At 36.7% G+C, this 21,854-nt stretch overlaps 1 protein-coding gene across 1 annotated transcript; it reads left to right on the top strand.

Moving 5' to 3' along the window:
- Positions 1-38: 38 nt before the first annotated feature.
- On the top strand, positions 39-19,424 carry FBXO8 (F-box protein 8). Its single transcript, XM_037396820.1, is given in 9 exon segments — positions 39-239; positions 4,297-4,633; positions 6,804-6,930; positions 14,593-14,711; positions 16,330-16,441; positions 16,443-16,484; positions 16,486-16,528; positions 16,616-16,662; positions 17,271-19,424. Coding segments are annotated over 8 exon segments (1,005 nt in total). The 5' UTR covers positions 39-239; positions 4,297-4,304; the 3' UTR covers positions 17,457-19,424.
- The last annotated feature ends 2,430 nt before the right edge of the window (positions 19,425-21,854 follow it).

Here is a 21,854-nt window from a genome sequence, read left to right as displayed (position 1 = left end):
TCCGCTTCCCGCGCGTGCCTCCGCCGTGACGTCACTTCCGGCAACAACAGCGAACGTCAAACCCGCCGGGCGAGGAGACGGGGTGACGGCGGTCTCCCTGCGTGCTGGAGGGGCTTCCTCGGCTCTCGCCGCCTCTCCCCGCCGCCGGGGCCCGCTCAGCCCCTTCCTGCCCGGCGAGGCTCACGCACCGACTCAGGCCGGGCTCGTCGCGGCGGCGGTTGGGACCCGAGCTCGCACAGGTACAGGCCCCGCGGGGCTCCCTCAGCCGGGCAGGCGGGCGCGGATGGGCAGGCGGCGCATCCAATCCGGAGCCGCGGCCCGTGGGGCGGCCCAATGGCGCGCGGGGGCCGGGCTCGGCGGCGTCCGCCGGGAAGGAGGCGGCCCTGCCCCGGCTGAGGCCCCGGCTCCCCGGGGCGGGGGAGGCGCAGCCCGGTGTGGCGCTGGGGAGGTGGCGAGTAGGGCGGCTGCGGAGCAAATCGGGGCGGCGGGAGGGCAGCCGCGGCCTTCGGCCGAGGGGCTTCCTTGGGTGGGGGGGACTGGCTGAGCCTCGGAGCTGCCGGCGTAACGGCCTGGAGCCGGGTTGGAAGGGCTCTAACGGTGCGGGGCTCAGCAGGCCTCGGCCACGGATGCTGCTGCGTGAGCGAAGCCTCAGCTTCGATAGCGTAGAAGGAAGGAACGAATTCCTGTGCGGATAGTTGTGGTCGCAAAGCAGCACCTGTGGGGTTCGGTTATCATAAAGTGGAAGGGGATTCATATCGAGAGTGTATGTTGGGCTTTTATTTAATTTAATAAAGCAGAGGCTGACACCCATACAGCATTCATCTAGATTACATTTAGCTTTTAGTATCCTATCATGCTCATCAACACTGCAAAAGATTTATTATGCAGTAAGAAAGTAACATGAAGAAAACATGAGTAAAATCGGAATCAGACAGAGCCAGCAGAGTATCAGCAATTTATAAACAAGCTAGATGTCATTTTTACTGTGGTAGTTATTACAGCCAAGCTATCAAGAGGTTTTAATGATTAGATAATCAAAGTTACTTAATTGGAAGTTTGGAAACATACAATTGAGTCGCCTATTGAATCTGGAAATTGAAAGTGTATGTTCAAAGTAATTTAAAAACATAGTTCTGGACACCATTAGTTAAAAGTCTTTATAATAACAATGGGTTTTCTTGTTTTACGAGTGAGTTCTCAAAGCATTCCTCCTGAATTACTACAAAGTTGAAAGTAATTGCCCAATGAGGAAGATAAGAAGTGATCTAACAAACTGCACATGAGCTGCTACACACATGTGAAAGCTTATGGATTTTTTGCACCTGGTTCTGGAATGGGTTAAATTGTGGCTCACTGTTTCTTCTCTGAAATTTCTTCAGATGGTACCTAAAATAGCAAATACATATTTTTCAAAATATATTTTACATTTAAAAAGACTTAAAATTATTTCTGCAGTGATATTTTCTGTTTAAATATGTGAATGCATTATAAGAAGGCTAGTTTCTTGAATGACAGTATTTTTTAAATAATTCAGATTTGATTATGTTGTTGGTGATGTATAGTAGTTAACTTCTGTGTGGGGAGAAAAACTCTGTGAGCACCAACAAGAGCTGTTGATATTCTTGCTAGCTCAGTATTCCTCAATAGAACGTATTTTGTGGACAGGAACTTCTAGCTGAGTATTGCAATAAAGTTATTAAACTAGCAAATAAAATTTGGATATTTGATTTAGGGCTAGGTAGGAAACCTTGGTCCTCTGTGACCGCTACTAGTAGTGCATGTAAAACAGAAAGATAATGTGACTTTGAAGAGGTCTGAAAGCTATTATAAAGTTGCCAGATGCTTACCTGATAGCATAAAGTTCACTTGATAATTGACTGGGCACAGCCTTTCTATGAAATAGAAGGCCTTTCTATGAAGTAGTTTCTTGATAATGCTGCTGGTCTTTCTTGTCTTCCTGGTGTATTATGATTATGAGACTTGTCACAATATAATTCCTAATGAATCTTTAGAGCCTTGAATTTCCTGTTACTCCTTTGTTTGTTTATTTAACAGTGCCCAAATAATAAGTATTTTCAGACAATTTTTAACAGTTGGAGGTTAACAAATGGGTATAGAAATGTGGCTTTGTTATAATGATATAAACTAATGTCAGGAAAGATGGCAAAAATACTAGCAAAACAAATTCATTAATGTGTCTTGCAAAAAGTTACCTCAGCAAACAATTTCTGCATTTGGCAGAACTTTCTCTCTACTTGACATACACACTTTACATAGAATAGGTTCTCTTGTTTCATCTTTTGTAAAAGGCAAGGTTTAACATTGTAATGTTGACATACTTTTTTCTTCTGATTTTTGTTGCCTTAGTGGTTAAGGATTTGAAACAGCGATGAGGAATTGCAGGCCCTCACTCCTGGTTCTGTCTGTCCCTGAAACTAGTACTTTGCTGACTGGCTATTTTATCATTTTGTTTATGGAGTCAATGCTATATTGTTCAGGCAGATTTTGTTTTGGTTTTTACATGAAGAGGTACACTGAGAAAGCATGTAGATTGTATGTGAGTTACATCTACATGTGTATGTATACGTTTATCTTTTTCAAAACCTCAACTTTCTCACATAATTGAATCGAAAGATCATTATTATTCAGTCATTCAGATCATCTGGTATCTTCTGAGAGTTAACACTGCCTCTAAACTTGGCATCTGTCTATTTGAAAGTGTAATACCTTGTTGGCAGTGTTCAATTTATTCACAGGGCTAATTCACATGGCAGATTGTGGTATAGCTTCCTCTTGAGAAGCAGCTTTACCAGTAGCCCTAAGGACTTAAGACCTAAGCCCTAAGTTATATGCTGGTCTCAAGAAAATGAGATTACCTTCTTTATGCATACATTCTTGCAGGCAGTTGTATATTCTGTTTATGCTGTGACTCAGTAAGCTTTTGTTTTCTTGAACTTGCCTGATAATTTGTAGCAGTTAGTCATGGTTTAACCTACCCCTGTAAGACAAAATTAAGCCAAATGTGTAACTGTACAGGACATGAGAATAAAAATAAAGATGAAGTTATGTAAAAACTTGCGTTATTACCAAACTGAATATAATACATGTGGCTACAGTTTCTTCACAACTGTGGCCTCATCTAGAAATGAATTCTTGAACTTCCTCTGAATGGCTGCTGTTGTAGAGAACTGCTTCACCAGCCAGCTGAACCTGTCTGTTGTCTACTTCCATCTTGGTTATGCTTTTTTTTCCTGTAATTTCTCCATTTTTCTCCCATAATCACTCAGCATGGGTTGTTTTCTTCTGCTTATGTAGAACAGTTTGCATTCATGTCCAGTCTTTGTGTTAAAATCTCATTTTTAATTCCCCATGCTAATGGAATATACATAATTTCAAATACATGTGAGATCCTACCAGGCCAGGCTGTAAGTGTTTCTTGTTTTTGTAAGTCGGCATCAGGAACATGCAGATTACTAGTATGATCACTTTAGTGATCAGTCATCATGGCAAAAATTAATAAGATAATCACCATATCTACACTGCTTGTGATAGTATTAAGACAACATTCGCATACTGAATTGGTATGATTTATTGTACTTTAATTTTCCCTCTTGGTAAATACAGTTGGTTACTGAAATTTGAGTTGTGGCATTCAGAAGTCTTAATAACTGACTAACATGCAGGATCTCTTATTATTATTACTATCTGCAGCAAAGTTTGACAAAAAATAACAAACACAGTTATAAGAAGCCCTAACCTGAAGTTTTTATGCTACTATGCAAGAAAGCTTGAAAAGATACTTTGGGTGCTCAAAGCCAAGAAACTGAATCCTTAACACATTGTCATTGAAGACATTAAACTTTGTCTTAATGTCACAACATTTTTGTTTCTCCTTACATTCCATAGCACTTCATTGACTCTAAATAAGCTATTTTTGTTAAATTTTAAAGGAAGACTAAAGATAATAATTCCAAATGTTCTGATGATTAAGGCTTCTTAACTTGCATAAGATACAAGTTAAGTTTGGTGCTGTTTGCAGAAGCTCGTTGTTAATTTTCTAACTCTTCAAGCATAGAAATTTTTTTTAAAAATCTAGTTTTTTATGGTGTTTGTTTTCAGTGTTTATTCAGTTGCTCCATTGGAGACTGATTACATCATCAGCATAACTTTGACAAAACTCACTTTTTTCCTATTCAGATGAGTCCTACAATTTTATTTTTCCAGTGTGTGCTGAGTTTGTCTTACATATATTTATAAATAGCTGTCAACATTTAACTTGGATTTTATGTCCAGCAGGCTCGCAGATGGGTCAGGGACTCTGGAGAGTTGCTAGGAGCCAGCAACTGCAACACCAAGGATACAGCAGTCAAGGCTATCTTACCAGAGAACATGGTAGGAGGATAGCTACTAACAGTGTTTCCAACACAAGTCATCGCAAGCAAGCCCAAGGAGGCATTGACATCTACCACCTCTTGAAGACAAGAAAATCTAAAGAACAAGAAGGATTCATTAACCTGGAAATGTTGCCACCAGAGCTTAGTTTTACTATTTTGTCGTACCTGAATGCAACTGATCTCTGTCTAGCTTCATGCGTCTGGCAGGATCTTGCTAATGATGAGCTTCTCTGGCAAGGGTAAGCAAAAAAAAAAAAACAAAACCAAACTATTACATTTTAAATTTGGCTCGGTCTATGCTTTTTGTCATTCTAACCTTAGCAAAGGTTTCCTAAGTTAAATGAGATTTGACATGGGGAAACATGAATATAGTTTAAAAATGTTATTCTGGATTTCCAATTACTGTCCAGGATTACTGGAGATGACTACATATACAAGTGTGCTTGGTGCAAGTACATGTGTATTATTACACACCTGTTGTTTAATATATCGTGGGGAAAAAAAACAAGGACTTGTCTTCACCTTTTTATTAGCTCAAAACACATCTCAAATGTTTGTATTGCTTCTCTGAACCTCAAAAAAATATCTAGCTTTAGCAAGCAAAAGTATTCAGCTGAAAGTCCAGGTGGAAAAGGATGAGAACTCATCTATTATACTTGTCTTAAAGCAACTTAAGTGCATGGTTTTTGGGAGACGGTGATGGAAGGGGGAAAGAAAAGGTTGGTTCTTTACATGCATCAAGTGAAATTTCTGCAGTCTAACAAATGAAACACATCTATATAATATAGGCAGAGTTCATATGTCCAGGAGATAAAGGAATGTTCTGTCAAACAGAATAAGATCAAAATTTAATTAAAAGTATTTTCTTTGATATTTTATGTTTTGCAAGACTAGGAAAGACTCATGAAATCGTGCTTATCTTTAGAGTAGATGGTCAGCAGAGCTTGTATCTTCTTTCACAACGTATTCTTACCCTTTAACTGCACAGACAGTTAAGTAGTATTTCTGTAATAGTTGGGCAGCTTTTCAGGTGCAATTTCCTTATTGTGCTCTACATCTCTTCCTTCCCTCATCTATCTCTTCCCCTCTGCATTTGAATTAAGCAGCTTCCCTTCCTATCATACTTTGTGAACTCAGCAGTAGCACAGTGCAGTTATAACTTCTTAGTCACAGTTCTGTTGTTGGGGACTGTTGTCTTGGCAGGAAACAGGAATTCTAGTGAAGATCCTGCTAAGCTTCTAAGTTTATGTATATCAGTATGCCTTGTACTGTACTCAGTTCTTAGTATCAAAACCACATTAAATACAAATATATTCCCTGGACCAAAGCTTGAAGATACTAGAGCTACTTAACTACAAGCAGTGTATATTCTTAACATACAGGGAAGGGGGGAAATACATATTTTCCTCAGAGTTCATCCCGGGCAATAGCTTTTTAGTGAAATCTTCCCAAAAAAATACCCAGTTCAAAGTATAGGCTTTGGTAGTGAAAAATATATCCTGATTTAGCTATAAATAAAAATCTCAGTTTGCTTAATGTCTATAGACAACTTAAGTCTTCCATATTCCACATGTATTGGATGTGTTTGAGTTTCGGTATTGGCAAGCCCTGAGGCTGCAGTTCTGAACTCAGTCCAAAGAGTAAGTGTTCCTGAACTGAAAACGAAGTGTCTCCCATGTCTCAGTGATTACCTGTTGGGTCCTAAGCATTGTGCCTCATAATTATTTACAAAACACATGTGTTGAAGCAGAGCTACCAGTTCAGGAAGGAATCTAGGTAGCAGAGTGCCTAGAAAGTGAAAGTTCAACAATTTCAGATAGTGTCATCAAGGAGACTGAGATGAGAGACAGAAACATGAATACAGAGTCAGGGTGGGATAGCAGGGAGAGAAACTGAGAAGTGATGGAAGATTGGGATGGGGCTGGATCAAGCAATTAGGACTAGTCAAGACTGGAAAAAGGGCAGACAGGGAAAGCAGTGAGTTAATGGCATAATTTTGGTCAGATGTGGTGTCTCACTGCACAACTGGGGCACAAGAAAAGAAACAATGTTTTAATCGGTCATACTGCAGCAGGAAGGGCAACTTGTCACGGTTACCCAGTGTTCAGACACTAGGAATGCCAGAGATCTCAGCTGTGTGGACGTTGCTATGATGCCACCTACTGGGATATGTTTTGAGATTGTACTTAACTACAGCAAAACCTATGAGAGCAGAAAACAATAATCATCGAATTGAAGACTTCAGGAACACACATGCAGAAAGCTTAACAACTAAGTGTTACGATCAACCTGTTTCTAACTTTTCCAATAGTTTGAATATTTGGCTTTGTAGTGTTTTCATTTTGCTTCTGTAACATACATGAAATACAGAAAGGAATTTTGATAATAGACTTAATTCTATTTTCATAGGTTGTGCAAATCCACTTGGGGTCACTGTTCTATATACAATAAGAATCCGCCTCTAGGATTTTCTTTTAGAAAATTGTATATGCAGCTAGATGAGGGCAGTCTCACCTTTAATGCCAACCCTGATGAGGTAAGTGAACTGTTGCTGACAGTGATAAACAGTTAAAATAATTGTGATTGTTTTGTAGTTATAGCCATATTAAAGGCCAAGTTTTAATAGGTGCTTGTTTTACTGTAGGAATGATTAATACTAAATTACAGCCCTATCCTGATATTTTATTGCATATGGTATATGTGCACGTCATTTACGTGGCTTGCCTCTTGAGCTCTCTGTACAGTGGTCTGACCTATGGATGCCAGAAGTTCATAGCTACGTATTGACTTAGGAATGAGACAGATATCCTAACTGAAGAGAATATGGTGAATTTGAAAAGGATTAAAATATGCTTACATAATTTTAAATGTTAAAATGCTTCTGCAGAGTATGAGTTTGATCCAGCTTCACTTAAGGCAGGATGAGATATAAAGTAACACGAATTACTTTATGACAGTTACTGTTCCTGTAAGGGATTTTTAAATATTTCCACTGTCAAGGAGCAAATTTGAAATATGAAAAAGATGTACTGCTAAACTATCCTAAACATTAGTTTGATTTGATTTCTGTAGATGTTTGTTATGCACAAACATAATATTTCTTTGTGTTATATAACAAAATATATTCCTTTTCAAAAAATAACCTCATGTCAGACTAAAAGGTTTCTATTTATTAGTTTGTTAACTACCTGGAAAAGTCAGTTTCTGCTTTCACTGTCACCTTTCAAAGAAGAAAAGAGTGAGAGTAGGCAGCTTTTGCCTGGGAGATACGCAATTGACACCCAAGTGACAGGGAGTCTTTTATGTACAAAACCATACTCCTGCTTCATGTTTCCTAGGAAAAGAAGGTACACAGTACAGAACAAAAAGTAGTGTTAACTTCCTGCATGTATTTATTCATACACAAGGAAGTGGTGATTGGATAAATCAAAGTAGGAAATAGGTTAAAGGAACATGAAAAGATAGACTTCTAGGAGCAAATCATTCACTCTGATAGAATACAGAAAACATGAACTTGTGGACACGAGGTGAAGTAAATAAAGCAGTCACATGCATCATTACAATAATGTGATTTTGTTTAAATTCTTGCTTTATCTCATATTCTGTTAAATGAAGAAACCCACTGCTTTTATTAGTTACAAATTACAGTATTTTTTCTTTTTTCTGGTAGAATGCTGCCTTGAACTGTAATTTGCAGGGCCAAGACATCTTACCAGCACCTTGCCACTTTAGTGATTAGCCTTGATTTTCAGCAGGAGTTTAGTGATGATGATAATAATAAATGTAAAGCTTTACATAAATGAAACGCAATATTTAGGTAACAAAAATCTATGTTCAAGAATATATCGTTTTAATTGGTAGCATCTTTGTCTACCCAATTTTTTGTCTTTTGATTTGTTTTAATGTAATTTTTCACTTACTATCTTAGTTTATAATATGCTGTTATATTCCAAACTAATTTAAAGTATCCTTGGTAGTTTTAAAGTATTTGGAGCCTTTGCAAAAGGCACTGAGTAAAAAAAACACTAAAGGAAATGAAGCAAATTAGAACTACCATATAGTATACCTAAATTAGGTATTAAATTTATTATACTACACTTACTTCTTCTGGGTTCATTTTGCTTATATTGTACAATAGTAGTACAAACAGTCTGCTTCAGGCCTAGTAAGAGATGAGAACCTCAGGGTATCTCCTAAGGGCTTCTGTTCCTCTCTCCCTGTGGAGCACCATAGCCTGGTAGGAATCATTGAGGACCTGAGTTTCAGGAGAATTCACAGATACCATTGCGTTTATTGTTTACAACTGTGATATTGGCAGAATTATTATTATAAGGACACTGTGACTGGAATATATGATATGACATTCCACTATTACAAATTGCATCTCTGAGTTTCCTGCCAAACTCTGCTTTACATTTGATAACAGACCTGATCAAATTACTATAAAAATAGGAATACTTACAGCCACAGGAGCAAGATTCTCCAAAGGACACCGCCCATGTCATGAAAATGGGTAACCAGGCTCCACAGCAACAGCTCCAGAGCTAGCGGTGGCTCACGGGGTAGGGAAGAGCATCTACACACTTTGTGGTAGGATTCTCTGGTTAGCCATTGTTGTGTGCATGGTGTTGTGGTATCTGCCGTAATTTAATGTATTGATTGTGTGCATGAGCTTGCATAATTCATAGCAGGTGCTCACATTCTGCTGGAAGGATGTGCCTAATCACGTTACACATAATCTGAAAAAAAACTCCAGTGCATGTTTGGTATCTCATTATTTTTTTTGTTTGTTGGTTTGGGGATATTTTTTCATATGGCAGCACCATTGTAGCCAAGATTTTGGAACTTGTTTTTTGTTTCTATGGGGAAAGGGGGTGGTTTAGTGTTAGTATTAACACTTCAATATGAATATTATGTTGTTTAATCTGCCTACGTGGTCTCTGCTGTATTCTATTCTAAAGACTGTATGTGTATGTGAAATGTTTCTCACGCAGTGCTCATTTCATAGCTCATATGCTTATGACTCAGAATTTGTAAGCAACCAGGAGTTATTTCCCACTGTTTTGTATGGTGTTTCTAACTCCCTACAAAATATTTTGTCACATTTATTACATGGACCTATTTATGTAGTTAAAATTGGAACTGAAGGTGGAAAAGAGAATCCTTTGTCAGGAAAGAAGATCTAATTTTTGTTTCATTCTTAATAATAATTATTCTAACTGATTCTGTTTAATAGCATGTGTTTTTATGGATCTGTTGCAATCTGGACTATATCTAAACTCTCACACTTTAATAGAGATCAGGATTTCCCTTATGTAGCATAATAACAATAAAGTACAGTAAGACAGTGCTTATAGTAAGGCTGGATTTCCACTCTTCTGAATGTCTCACTCATTACCAACTAGCTTTAGTTTTTGTTAGGGGGGTCAATTTTCTGACCTTTTCTTAATTATAAAAGAATTGTTAGCCACTTGCATAAAGCTACCTTACCTGACTTTTAATTATTGATAGCCTATAAATCATGGAATGTTTCCATGCTGTATGTTTCTAACCAATTTTTTTTTAAACTTACCCAATTTAGTGATCTACTAAGCAAGCCAATTTTGGGATGCATTGATTTATTCGCCCTGAGATTATTAGAAGTATGTGTATGTTGTAGAACAGGGGTCCTCAAACTACAGCCCACGGGCTGGATACGGCCCCCCCAGGGTCCTCAATCTGGCCCCCGGTATTTACAGACCCCCCTGGGCCCCCCCCCCCCCCCCCCCCCCCCCCCCCGCCAGCGGTTGGGGGGGAAACCAAGCAGCCACAGATGGCTGCCTGCCACTGCATCCGCGCGCCGGCCCCTGTTTAAAAAGTTTGAGGACCCCTGTTGTAGAAGGAAAAAGTTCTTTTGTGGGATTTATCTAAAAAGTTGAAATGGACCAGACAGCTGAAACCTTATTAAAACTGTACGTTAAAGGCAGAGAAATTTAATCTTGTAAGTTATTAGTTATAGATTCCATGTAACATGAGAAGTATTTCTACGTTGTGCTTGTGATTTTTGCCATCATAAGTGTGTATCACTGAGACTATATTTTAAAGACACACAGTGAAAGAGACACTGTTTGAAGTGTATGTTCTATATTGTGTCCTCATTTGTCACCAAATGATTTGTAACTTAGGAAAAGAATCTTAAAAGTTTCTATTAGAAAATATAGCATCAGTACTGTGCATTTTGTTCTAGAGGAGGCACCATGAAATATATTAAGATACTGCATTTCCCTGGAAAAATCAGAATAATACCATACATGTCTAATTATTATTTACTAATAATGTTAGTGTTACTTAGAAGCCCCAGTTAGAAATTGAGGTCCTATTACACCAGACACTGTATGTACAGAATAAAATTACAGTCACGGCCCCCAAAGAATTTATCTAAATGGTTAAGCTAGTATTTAAACTTGAATTCATGTATTTCTTCAGCTTTTACTTAAGGATACTTGAATTTGGTCAGTGATCAAAATCGTCTTTTTCTAATACAGTACATATTACAAAGAAATCAGCATTTTTTGTTGATACTCATGTAATCCTACCAAAATGTAAAAGCATATAACTCACAGAATTATAAATCACCTAAAAATGTTACTGTCAGTCTGCTACTAGTGATTTAGTCACCTTTCAAAACTATTTAAGCTAAACAAATAGAGCATATGTACAACCATTTATGTTAAATTTGAAATTTCAAATATTAAGTGGAACTTGTTTTTATTGACAAATGTATTTGTCATGTATTTTCTTGCACTACTTTTAAATAAGCATTGGGTAAAATGCTCATTGTCTTCCAACTCTGACTTTGCAAACAATTCCATTTAAATATTTTAAAGAGAAATCACATATATGTGTAGAAAAATACTGATTCCAAAATTTCTATGCCATTACCTTAGAACATGCCTGGTTTGTTTTGTATGCATATCTAAACAGAGATGTCAAAGGCAACTGCAAAAGTTCTAGTGTTGACTGCTGTACTGAAATGTTCTGAAAGTACTCTTAGCAGAGAAGAAAATCAATGCAGAAATGAAACCAATACTGAAAAAGAAAGCTTCTCAATTTTCAATACCCTGTATGGATATAAATGAATGGAAAGGCTCTTGGGAACAGGTAGAAAGCAAGCAGGGAGTGTCAGTGCAGTAATAGAATAGCTTGATAAAAGAAGCATTTTTTGACTGTACAAAAAGGAGCAACCTATGTAGAAAATAACATTGAAATACAATGAATGGCTTTTGTTGTTACAACTAGTGTATAGTTATGATTGTTATTTCCATATATAATTTAAATCAGCACTTTCATACATTAAGATTTTATCGAGGGCTGTCTGAAACTCAGTGGCACCATTCTTGTCACAAAGGCAAAATATTCTTAAGGCATCTTTCCTAATTCTCTAATGTTAAGAACATTATGGTGACAAGCAGGTTCCTCGTCTAAGTTAGGCAGACAAGGCTACTGGAAATCTTTGCTGTTGTACTGTTCACCTAACTACTCTTCCACTAAATCAGAATTAGAAGAACATAACCGTGTGCGCTGATCCTGCAGTGTTTCCTGAGTGTTAAAAAGACCTTTTCAGACCTGGTAGATAGTGGCACAGATCTGCCTACCTGACTTCAGTCAAACGTTTCCGAAGAGAATCACCAGATGACTGATAAATAATCTTAGCATACATTTTAATAATGTGTAGAGCTACTTATATCAGGCAGTATACCTGCCAGGAGTGACCATTTTAGCTACCAAAAGTGATTTATTTGAAGTGTGGCTTCAGGGAGGAATTCAAGGCAGTGTTTACAGTGTTACAAAAAGCAGATTCAATGGCATGCCGTAAATCTTGTAAATAAATTTCATTTGCTGTGAGTCAAAATTTAAGAACTTTAAAGAGAAATCAGGTTTCTATTGTTGCAAAGTAGTTGTGGTTACTTAGGAAGAAATAAAAAGCAACTAAAAATGATGGCATGTGCTGAAGTATATTTTATTTATACCCTGTTTATTTGTGGAGATGAGGAAAATTAGTAACGACATTCACGGGAAGATACCATCAAGCATGATGGGGGATGAGGGGGTGGAAGGAGAGAGAGGGAATTAAAGACGGAATAAAAATGCTTTGCAAGGAATTGGTAGCTTATCAGGGGAAGATCCTACATTGAGTTGAAATATAGTGCATGAAAGAAATTACTTACGGTATTTACTGTCACAGAGAAACCAACCCATTGTCTGTCTTAAAGAAGGTGTTATTTTCATCCTGCCTCATCTGTGACGTGCCAGGTATTTTCTGGATATGGTGCAGTGTTTGTTAAATAAATGCAGCAGGAATACTACTGAGTCTTTGTTGCCAGACTTCAGTTCATATTACCTTAAGCTAACACTTATTACTAAAGCAAATGTGTAAGTCTCATTAAGTCAGGATATATGTGAAGATGTTCTTCTGCTAGTCTTGCATAAATTGCCATAATGCTTGAGGAATTAATACACAGTTGATGTTAACTTTGATCTCCCATTTTTAGTTTACTATTTAGCTCTAATTCAAGAAAATACTTAACCTTATGTTGTCCACCCGTATTATGGTCAAACTTAAATATGATCTAATTTGGACTTATATGTAATCTTATAGTGTAACACATTTCATTACAGTCTTAAATAAAGATTCTTCTTAAAATTGGGGTCTAAAATTGGTAGAGGTTTTTTTCTGTCTTACCTATATAAAACCTTCTTATTCATTTTATAAAACATCCCTTTAACAAAAAAAGGTATGCTGATTAGCTGCTATTGTCTTGTAAGTATGTAAGCAATTATGGACTGGTGAAAACAGCTAGGTAATATTACAGCTGTTGGTTGCCTTTTTACTTGTGTTATCAATATCTTAAACATATATTGTAGTTTATTTTTTGATTAATATAATTGAGAGTTTGCTTTACTAAGCGACTTCATAAAACAACTTTCCAAACCTGCACTCAGCCCTTTATTTCTTTTTTAACCAAATTGAAGAGCCCTGGGAAGTTAGTTTATACACTGAATGACAGGTTGCCCCTGATGTGATGTAATCTAAAAGGGCAGACTTGCAAAATATTGTGAAGTCTGATATCAGAAGATTTATGAAAAAAGATTTCATAAGTATTTTAAAAGTTATTTAGGTTGTGGCCTTAGTACATTATCCTTTGCAGAAATGCACTGTCCTGCACATTTTTACATTATTTCAACATTATGGTATAGTCAAGAAATGTTGTACTTAAGTAACACGTCTTGTAACAAATGGTCAGAACTACTCCCAGCCCTGCAAAATTGAATTGAAATAATTGTTTATAGTTATTCTCAGATTTAGATTTTTGTTGTTGAAAAATGTGAACATTTTAAAATCCATTTAGGTTGGTTTTGATTTCTGAGATCATAAGGAAAATAATTTTATGCTTTGAGACATTTCAATGAACAGAGAGAATCCAGAATATCACTGAAATATTTTTGATTAAATTTGGCATGTGGAATCTATAAGAAATGTGTGCTTGGCAAAGTGTGGAAAATTCTGGAAATCATAATATTAATATAAGATATATACAATTGTCCTATCTTTAAAACTTTTTTGTTAGGTACAGTGTTCTTATTTATGTGTATGCATATTTATATATGTTGATATTTACCTATGCTTGAAATCAGTGTGCTTGTGTTTATTTACATTATTACACATTTAAACAAATGCATTTACTGCATCTATTTGATGTGATACATTGTATACATGTGAGAACATCAGTGTTTTACAGAAAGATATTAAAGATTAAACACATTATGGCTAAGATTTTCTTATTTACAGAAGTTAAGAAATTAGAAGTTATGGTCCCCACAGCATTTTAAATACAATTACAAAAGTATGAATATCAAAATACTAGTGCACACTGTGAAGAAATTATTAAAGAACTATCATGCTTGTTATGGGGTTCATAATTTTAAATTTCCTGCTGTGAGTATGTGTAAAATCTCAACCATAACAATAAATTGTTTCTTTGCATTTGATTTATAATTTTAGAGTGTATTATGCATGTTGAAATGTGATTTAGAGGAAGAAGAATAATTCTGAAAAAACAAACCAACTAATTAGTAGGATTATGTTCCTACATTGCCAAGTACAATAAACACATTATGAAGAGTAAATATATTTATACATACATGTATTTTATCTCAGGGAGTCAACTACTTTATGTCAAAGGGCATACTAGATGATTCGCCAAAAGAAATAGCTAAGTTTATCTTTTGCACAAGAACGCTAAATTGGAAGAAGCTGAGAATCTACCTTGATGAAAGGTAATTTGAATTTCTCTTCAGACATTTCCTATTCATTTTCCATGTACAGCACCATTCAACAATATTTTGCTTGTACGGATGTAATTTTAAAGATCAAGAAAATGCAACTAAGTAACGCTGCTGCTAAATATGAACAGTTAACAAGGATTTAAGTGACTGTAACACTTTATAAGAATCACTGAAATACCACGGATAACACTAGCAAATCTCACATCCTGTGCTGCTTCTGTGTTTTTGCATTTCTGGGCATAAAATGTTTTTGAAGTTGCAGTGAGCATTTAAATTGTGCAGGATAAAATCTGGATGTCATAGAGCATGAAGATTTATAGCGATTTTGTTGGGTTTTTTCACTTGAGTTTTCTTTTTTTCCTGTCTAGTATGAGTGTTAATCAGCAAAAGCAGTTACCACTTTACCAAGTGATGATAGCTTTCTAACTAATGTTAACTCTTTTAGCCATTGTTTGGTTATCTGATACTTCTCGGACAGAAGTCACACCCACCTCCTAAGATGCAATGGAGTATCCTCTTGGAGGCAGCATGAGCTGCAGTAGGGAACACTGCCTGCTGTAGCATGCTCTTCTACCTCCACAATGTTTTCTCTTGCCCTCCAAGATATCTTCAGGTTGGGGTAGTGCAGTATCAAGAAAAAGGAGTACCAAACGTTCAGGAAGAGGTTGAAAGAGGAGGAGAGTAAATAACTGGACCTAAACAGGAGAGCAGAGGGACAGCAGCACTTCCAGCAGGAATCCTCTCCTGCTTCTCATCTACCTCAGCCTGTACCACTAAAGGAATAAAAGAAGTCATTTCTGTAGCGTTATCACTGCTGACAGTTCTGTGCTGTAAAAACTTCGTATTACCAATTTTTGGCAACAGAAAAAAAATACAGAACCGTTTAGCAGATGAGATTGCAAGTTTATATTAGCAACACTACTGCCATTCATCTTCTCTTCATAAACAGAGTGTAATCAGGCACTAAAAATAACTAGGTTTCTAAATGTTGAAACTCCTTTTAGTACTGAAATGTGTAATAGAAAGGATAAACATACGGAATATTCTTTGGTTCACTTCAAATTTGCTTCCAAATTTCCTTCAGATGTTTTTGCACATGTAGGCTAGTCTGAATCCTTTAGATATTTCTGTGTTCAGTGGAAAACACTTGAGAGCATCACACCCCCTGATGGACTTAGACTTCAAAGGGGTTTTGTGACCGAATTTATCTAACTTAAGCCTGGTTTTTAACAAGATACTCCTGTAACGGCTTTCTACTTAGGCCCCAAATGTGTGACACACATGAATCTATTCCCCTTACTATCTTTTTAATGGCTTTGTGAGACAGTTTAAAGGAAGTGAAGCATCTATGTAGACTGTGATTGAATATACGTATAAAGAAACTTAGAATCCTGATGAATGTATAATTTTATAGTATTTGGCTACTATTGTAAGTGTATGAAGAACATGTGTTTATATTATCTTTGTGCTGTTAGTGATAATTTCCTTGTCTTTCAGCAAGAGACAAAGATCATAAAGTACTATAAGCTTTTTATTTTTAAAACCTACATTTTCATATTTAAACAGTTAAAAGAAACTTCTCTAATTACATGGGATTTTATTCTACCAGGCGAGATGTTTTGGATGACCTTGTGACGCTGCACAACTTCAGAAATCAGTTCTTGCCAAATGCACTGAGAGAGTTCTTCAGACACATTCATGCTCCTGAGGAGCGTGGGGACGTACCTTGAGACTCTCATAACAAAGTTCTCTCACAGATTCTCGTGCTTGTAACCCTGATTTGATGAGAGAGCTTGGCCTTAGCCCTGGTAAGCAAAATAGAGCTTCGATATTCAATGGACTCAGTCCTTTATATTCTGGATGATGATACTGTTTTGTGATAGTTTTAAATTCAGCGCTTAACAAGTATTTCTCAAGTACAAACGTGGCTTGGGAGGGTTCAGTATACAGGCATCATCTACTTGGGTTGAAAATAAACGAAAAAAACCATAAAGATTCTTCTCTTTAAACCAGATGGTAAGTGAGTTTATTTTCATGTTATCTTTCCTTCACTTTTTGTCTGTGCTTAAGCTGTGTACTATCTCTAAGTCCCTGCTTGCATAAGACTTAGGACACCTTCACATTTTGCCTTGTGGATGTCCCACAGAAATGAGAGGGAGTTCTGGGCCTCGCTCAAGCTTAACAAGCATTTCTAATTGATGGGGGAAAGCCAGTTTTCAGCAGTTGGACTGCTTACATATTTAGAGATAAGCTTTAGCAGGATGTGGCCTTAATTTACAAAAACTTCAAGAATCTGTTTCAATGCATGTGCATAAAGCCCTTAGGACTTTTGGATAATGTAGAAGCATTAACAGAGACGCTGACTGTTATTACCTTTGAAAATTAGTATATTATATTCACTGGGATACCCTTTGGGTTGTTACATATGTGTAGATGTATATAATGGTAAGCCCAGATGATGAAGACTGTAAGGTTCTCGGACAGGGAACAGTATTATTAATGATCACAGTGCCTTTCTAAATTTGTTTTTATTTATTCTCTCTTGTCTAGATGCAGTTTATTACTGGTTACTCTTTGATTCTACTTTCCATTGATCTAACAAGCCCTCATGTGAAGAACAAAATGTCAAAGCGGGAATTCATCCGAAATACAAGACGAGCTGCACAGAATATTAGTGAAGATTTTGTAGGGCACCTTTATGACAACATCTACCTTATTGGCCATGTGGCTGCCTAAAAGCACAATTTGCTAGCACTTAAAACTTGTAATTTTCAAAAGCTACATCAAGAAATTAATTATTTTGTAGAAATGGGGGTTATTTTAGTGCTGGTCATTCTAACCTCTGTATGCAATCAAAGTTTGTGTGTGTAAGTGTGTGTATGTGTAAACTACTTTTTCTATCTATTTACTGTGGGAACGGAAGGATTTGGAGATTTGCTTTTCATAATTGTTTTAGGTTTGCACAAACACCACCGTTAGTCTGATACAGCCATTCACAAATGTTAAACTGACATTACAGTCTAAGCTGACAAAGTGGTGAGTTTGTGCATTAGATCTGCTTGAAACTTTAATAAGTTCATTCTTTTTAGAATACCCTGTAATGTGTATATATTTAACTAAAGAGATTTATAATCATAATTATTTTATTGTAAAATATTTTAACTAAAATTTCTCCTTTTCTATCTCTTACAAAGTGTTGTACTTCTTTCTTCTGCATCTTTTTTACAGTGATGCCTACCTCAGCTACTTAAGTTAGAGAAACACTGGTCTGAATACTGCAGTGAAGTTTATTCTAGGAGATGACAGAAGACTTGTAAAATGTCTAAGCTGTTATTTAATGTTATATTGATTAACTTGAATTAGCAAGTTGCCACTGCTATTCACTCATTTGAAAGAGATTACAACTACTGTTTTAGGTGAACCCCTGATGTTATCAGGGATAGCCTAGGGAAGTCGTGCCAGTTTGCATAGATAGAGCTGACCTATTATTGCAGACACCAGTTACTGGAGAGGTAGGACAACTACAATCATCTATTCAGCATGGTAAGCAAGGAAAAAATCTCAACAGGGAAAGTGGCAGGGGCAGCTAACTTGTTGCTGCTTTCAACTGCTTCCCTCAGTCTGGAAGTTCAATGATGGAAATGCCTACGCAAATAGTACCAGATGACTCATTGCTAAAGCTGGTAAAAACTGACTGTGCAAGATTAGAGCAGTGACTGTGCAGGACTGGAGAGCTATTTCAGACACAGAGACTGAATTACTCTTTCTAAATCTGTCATTGTAGTTAGATTTTAAATAGGTCTGGATTTACGAAAATACTTTCGTAAAAATGGTTGTAGTCAGGTTGTGTCTTACAAATTTTCTGCAGTATGTAGAATATTAGCAGTGCAGCTACCATGCATGTGCAAGAATTGAATGAGAATTTGCAGGTTTTGTTCAGATAAACTCGTGGAGCAGTGCTTTTCTGAAATTGATGTAAACGTAGTTTGAAATCAGAGCTGTTCCTGATTATGTTTGTTTACCTCTTATTCAGCTGTTGCTATCATCTGGATTTATCATGGTAACAAGTAAATGTGTCATTTTCCCTACCACACCAATGAGGTGAGGTAGGAAGGTGTTCTGTTTACAAATTAATCTGATTTTTAATGTAGGAAGCCTGTGGCATAGCCCAGGAATTGAATGCAGGTCATACTCTACACAGGCATGCACTTCGACCACAGTGCTGCTTTCTGTTGGCACCTAGAGGGTGGTTACATTTGTCTTGGATATGAGAAGAGTGATGACAGTGATAGTCCACATAAGGGCTACATAAATGACAGGGAGAAAAAGAAATGTAGCTACTGCTCCTATTTCAGGGTTTAGTACATTTTGTTTATAGCCCCTGGTTCATATGCAAAAATGCACCCAGAAAAAGTGTGGTGTTGATTACATTACCTTTAATCAAGCGTAAATGCCATTTGTATTCGTGTAGCATACACACCCAAGCCAGGAACCAGCAGTATTGCCGCTATCTTCCAGACAGGTTTTGCAATATCACCCCCTTCTCTCAGGATAACTTCTCATCACCCTGTGTCATTTCATGGATTTCAGAAAGCCCAAGGATGCATTCCCACAGTGGTCAAGTCAATCTCAAATGCAAATAAAGAGTATACAGAACGCGGGGAACTTTAAGGCACACATATTTGGTCCTGTATTAAAAAAAAAGTTGAAAAACATTTAATATAATCTGTAAAACCAACAATAAAGGATGTGTCTCTGTGCTGCTTAAAGCGATTCTTATATGAAGACTGCAGAATATGGCTTTCCACAAAACACTTCTCAAAAGTTACACATGTAAAAAGAAGAATTCATGTGATTTTAATTACAACTGATTTATCAGATGTTTTCTTCTCAAACACAAATGCAGAGTGAGGTCTGATTCTCTTCTGACTTGTACTTATGTTGACATTAGTGATGCTGGTTTTGATTTTGCACTGATTCACCGAGTAATTGAATGTTTAATCTACATTTCTCTTAATTTCGAGTTTAGCTTAGTTCCCCACCTCAAAGAGATACAGAACAAAGCCTCCAGGCAGACAGAATCTTTTTTTTCGGAACAATTGAGTACGTCTATTAACAAGGTTTAGAAAGCTTCAAGGCCAGTGTAACATCCAAGCAGATAAATCAGACACAGGATGGTAGGTTAAAGTTTCCGTAAGACGCAAGTCTGGGGGAAAAAAAAAAAAAAAGAAAAAAAAAATAGTCCTAATCACATGCAGATAACAGCATCTGATCTTTACAATAGGATTTTGAACATGTTAGATGGTTAGCACCAGCTCACGCTCTACATTACTAATACTAATCTACTACTAATTACTAGTCTACTAATGCGGACTGGAACAGAAAACAGCAAACACAACATGCCAAGTGTGAATTCTATTAGAGGCAACCAAGAAACAAAAAAATTACAATAGACGTTTCTTCTGTCCTTTCTTCTTTTGAAGTATTTCTCCAGAGTGGCAGAGAAGTAATTTTTTGTGGTTTAAGAGTCTAGACTTTTCATAGTTAGGCAAATTTCTGTCATGAAAGAAAAAAAAAAAAAGTCTTAAGTAGGTGTAACAATGCAAAGTAACAGTAACAAAGTGTGGAAGGTAAAGTTTGAATTCTCTTAGTCATCCACTAAAAGCCCTCAAAAAACGAAGTGCTGGACAGTGTCGTCTTCAGTGCATTGGTGTCCTATTGGTGTCTCCATGTACTTTAAAAGAAAATAGTGATTGATCCAGGCATCATTAATGATATGATGTGGGCATAGTTACTTGATGAAGCACTTCAGGAGACTTAGAGGATCCCAGACCTCTAAGTTATGAGCATGATCATCCTCATAACGGCAAAGTGATTCCTGAGCTACAGTGATTCCACCACTGCCTGTCCTTGGAACTTTGGCTATGTGATGTTGCCTTCACACCGGCTGCACGTAGTGCTGAAGGAAAAAATGAGCCTGCAGCCCATCCCCCTGCAAACACTAGTTATTCTGGTCCTAAAAGACACTCAAGCAGTATTCAGAATGGCCATTTCTGAAATTTTGCTAACTTTAGCATGCACAGATGTGACAGAAGGACAATTGTTTTTTGTTCATGAAGAGGAAATGAGTATACCTGTGTCCCTGTAAAGGGGCACACAATACAGCTCATTTTTGCCTGTATTGAAGTCTGAGACTCGCTGCATTTGTTCAAGGAATATGGCATGTATTACATATTCAGGTGGTTTAGTTATAGACAGTGTCTGATAATCTACATTTTCGCAAAACTCTACTTCTGTCTTGAATACTTTCCATTCATACTCTAAACAATAGATTTATATAGCTTTGGCTTTTTAAAATAAATCAAGGGTCCTTCAACATATGAAAGCCCAAACAATTGTAAGTTAGAGACGTTTGTCAGTTTTGATGTGGGCAAGAAATTCGCATTCAGGGAAAAAAACCCTGAATTTCTTCAACCTTTCCCTCCCACTCGCCCTCAATGGAAAAAGAAAAATTATAAACAGTTTCAAAATACAGTTTTAGGAAAATAAACTGTCTAGCTAGGCAAATAAACATTACTGTTTCCTCTTCAGTATACTGCAGTTTACTAATGTTCTTTATATAAACAAATTTATCAACAGGAATTGCTCTTGTTTTCAAGTGGTAATAGGTTTTTTTTTCTCTGTGTAAGGTTGTCATTGTGCAATCTGATTTTTTTTATAGTTCTATTTTTAGAAAACAAGTACTAAATTATTTTAAGTGTTTAAGCAAAATTGAGGAATACCTACTTGATCATGTTAAAACGTCAAAATAACAACAGTAAGTATTTAGAAAAGTCAGATTTACTTGCAATATATGAATTGGTTTTTTTTTCTTTTCACATATTTCATGTAAGTATCAAAACTAATAAACATTAAGGCTGATGACTTGTTCTCTGCCATTGTAAAATCTACCACTCTAATCTCAAAAGCACTATTAAAATGGACAAGAACAGACTAAAGGATTTCCTGTGTCTCCCATAGGCACATTATGGTTTCATTTTGCCTTAAAGAGAAATAATATACAAACTTATAATCTACCTATAAATAGTGATTTTAGTAAGAAAATTTATGTGATTTGTCTTAATATTTATCAGA

This window comes from Falco rusticolus, chromosome 1, assembly GCF_015220075.1.
Source record: "Falco rusticolus isolate bFalRus1 chromosome 1, bFalRus1.pri, whole genome shotgun sequence".
Lineage (NCBI taxonomy): Eukaryota > Metazoa > Chordata > Aves > Falconiformes > Falconidae > Falco > Falco rusticolus.
Note: the sequence above shows the minus strand (reverse complement) of the source record. Positions and strands in the feature narration are given on the sequence as shown.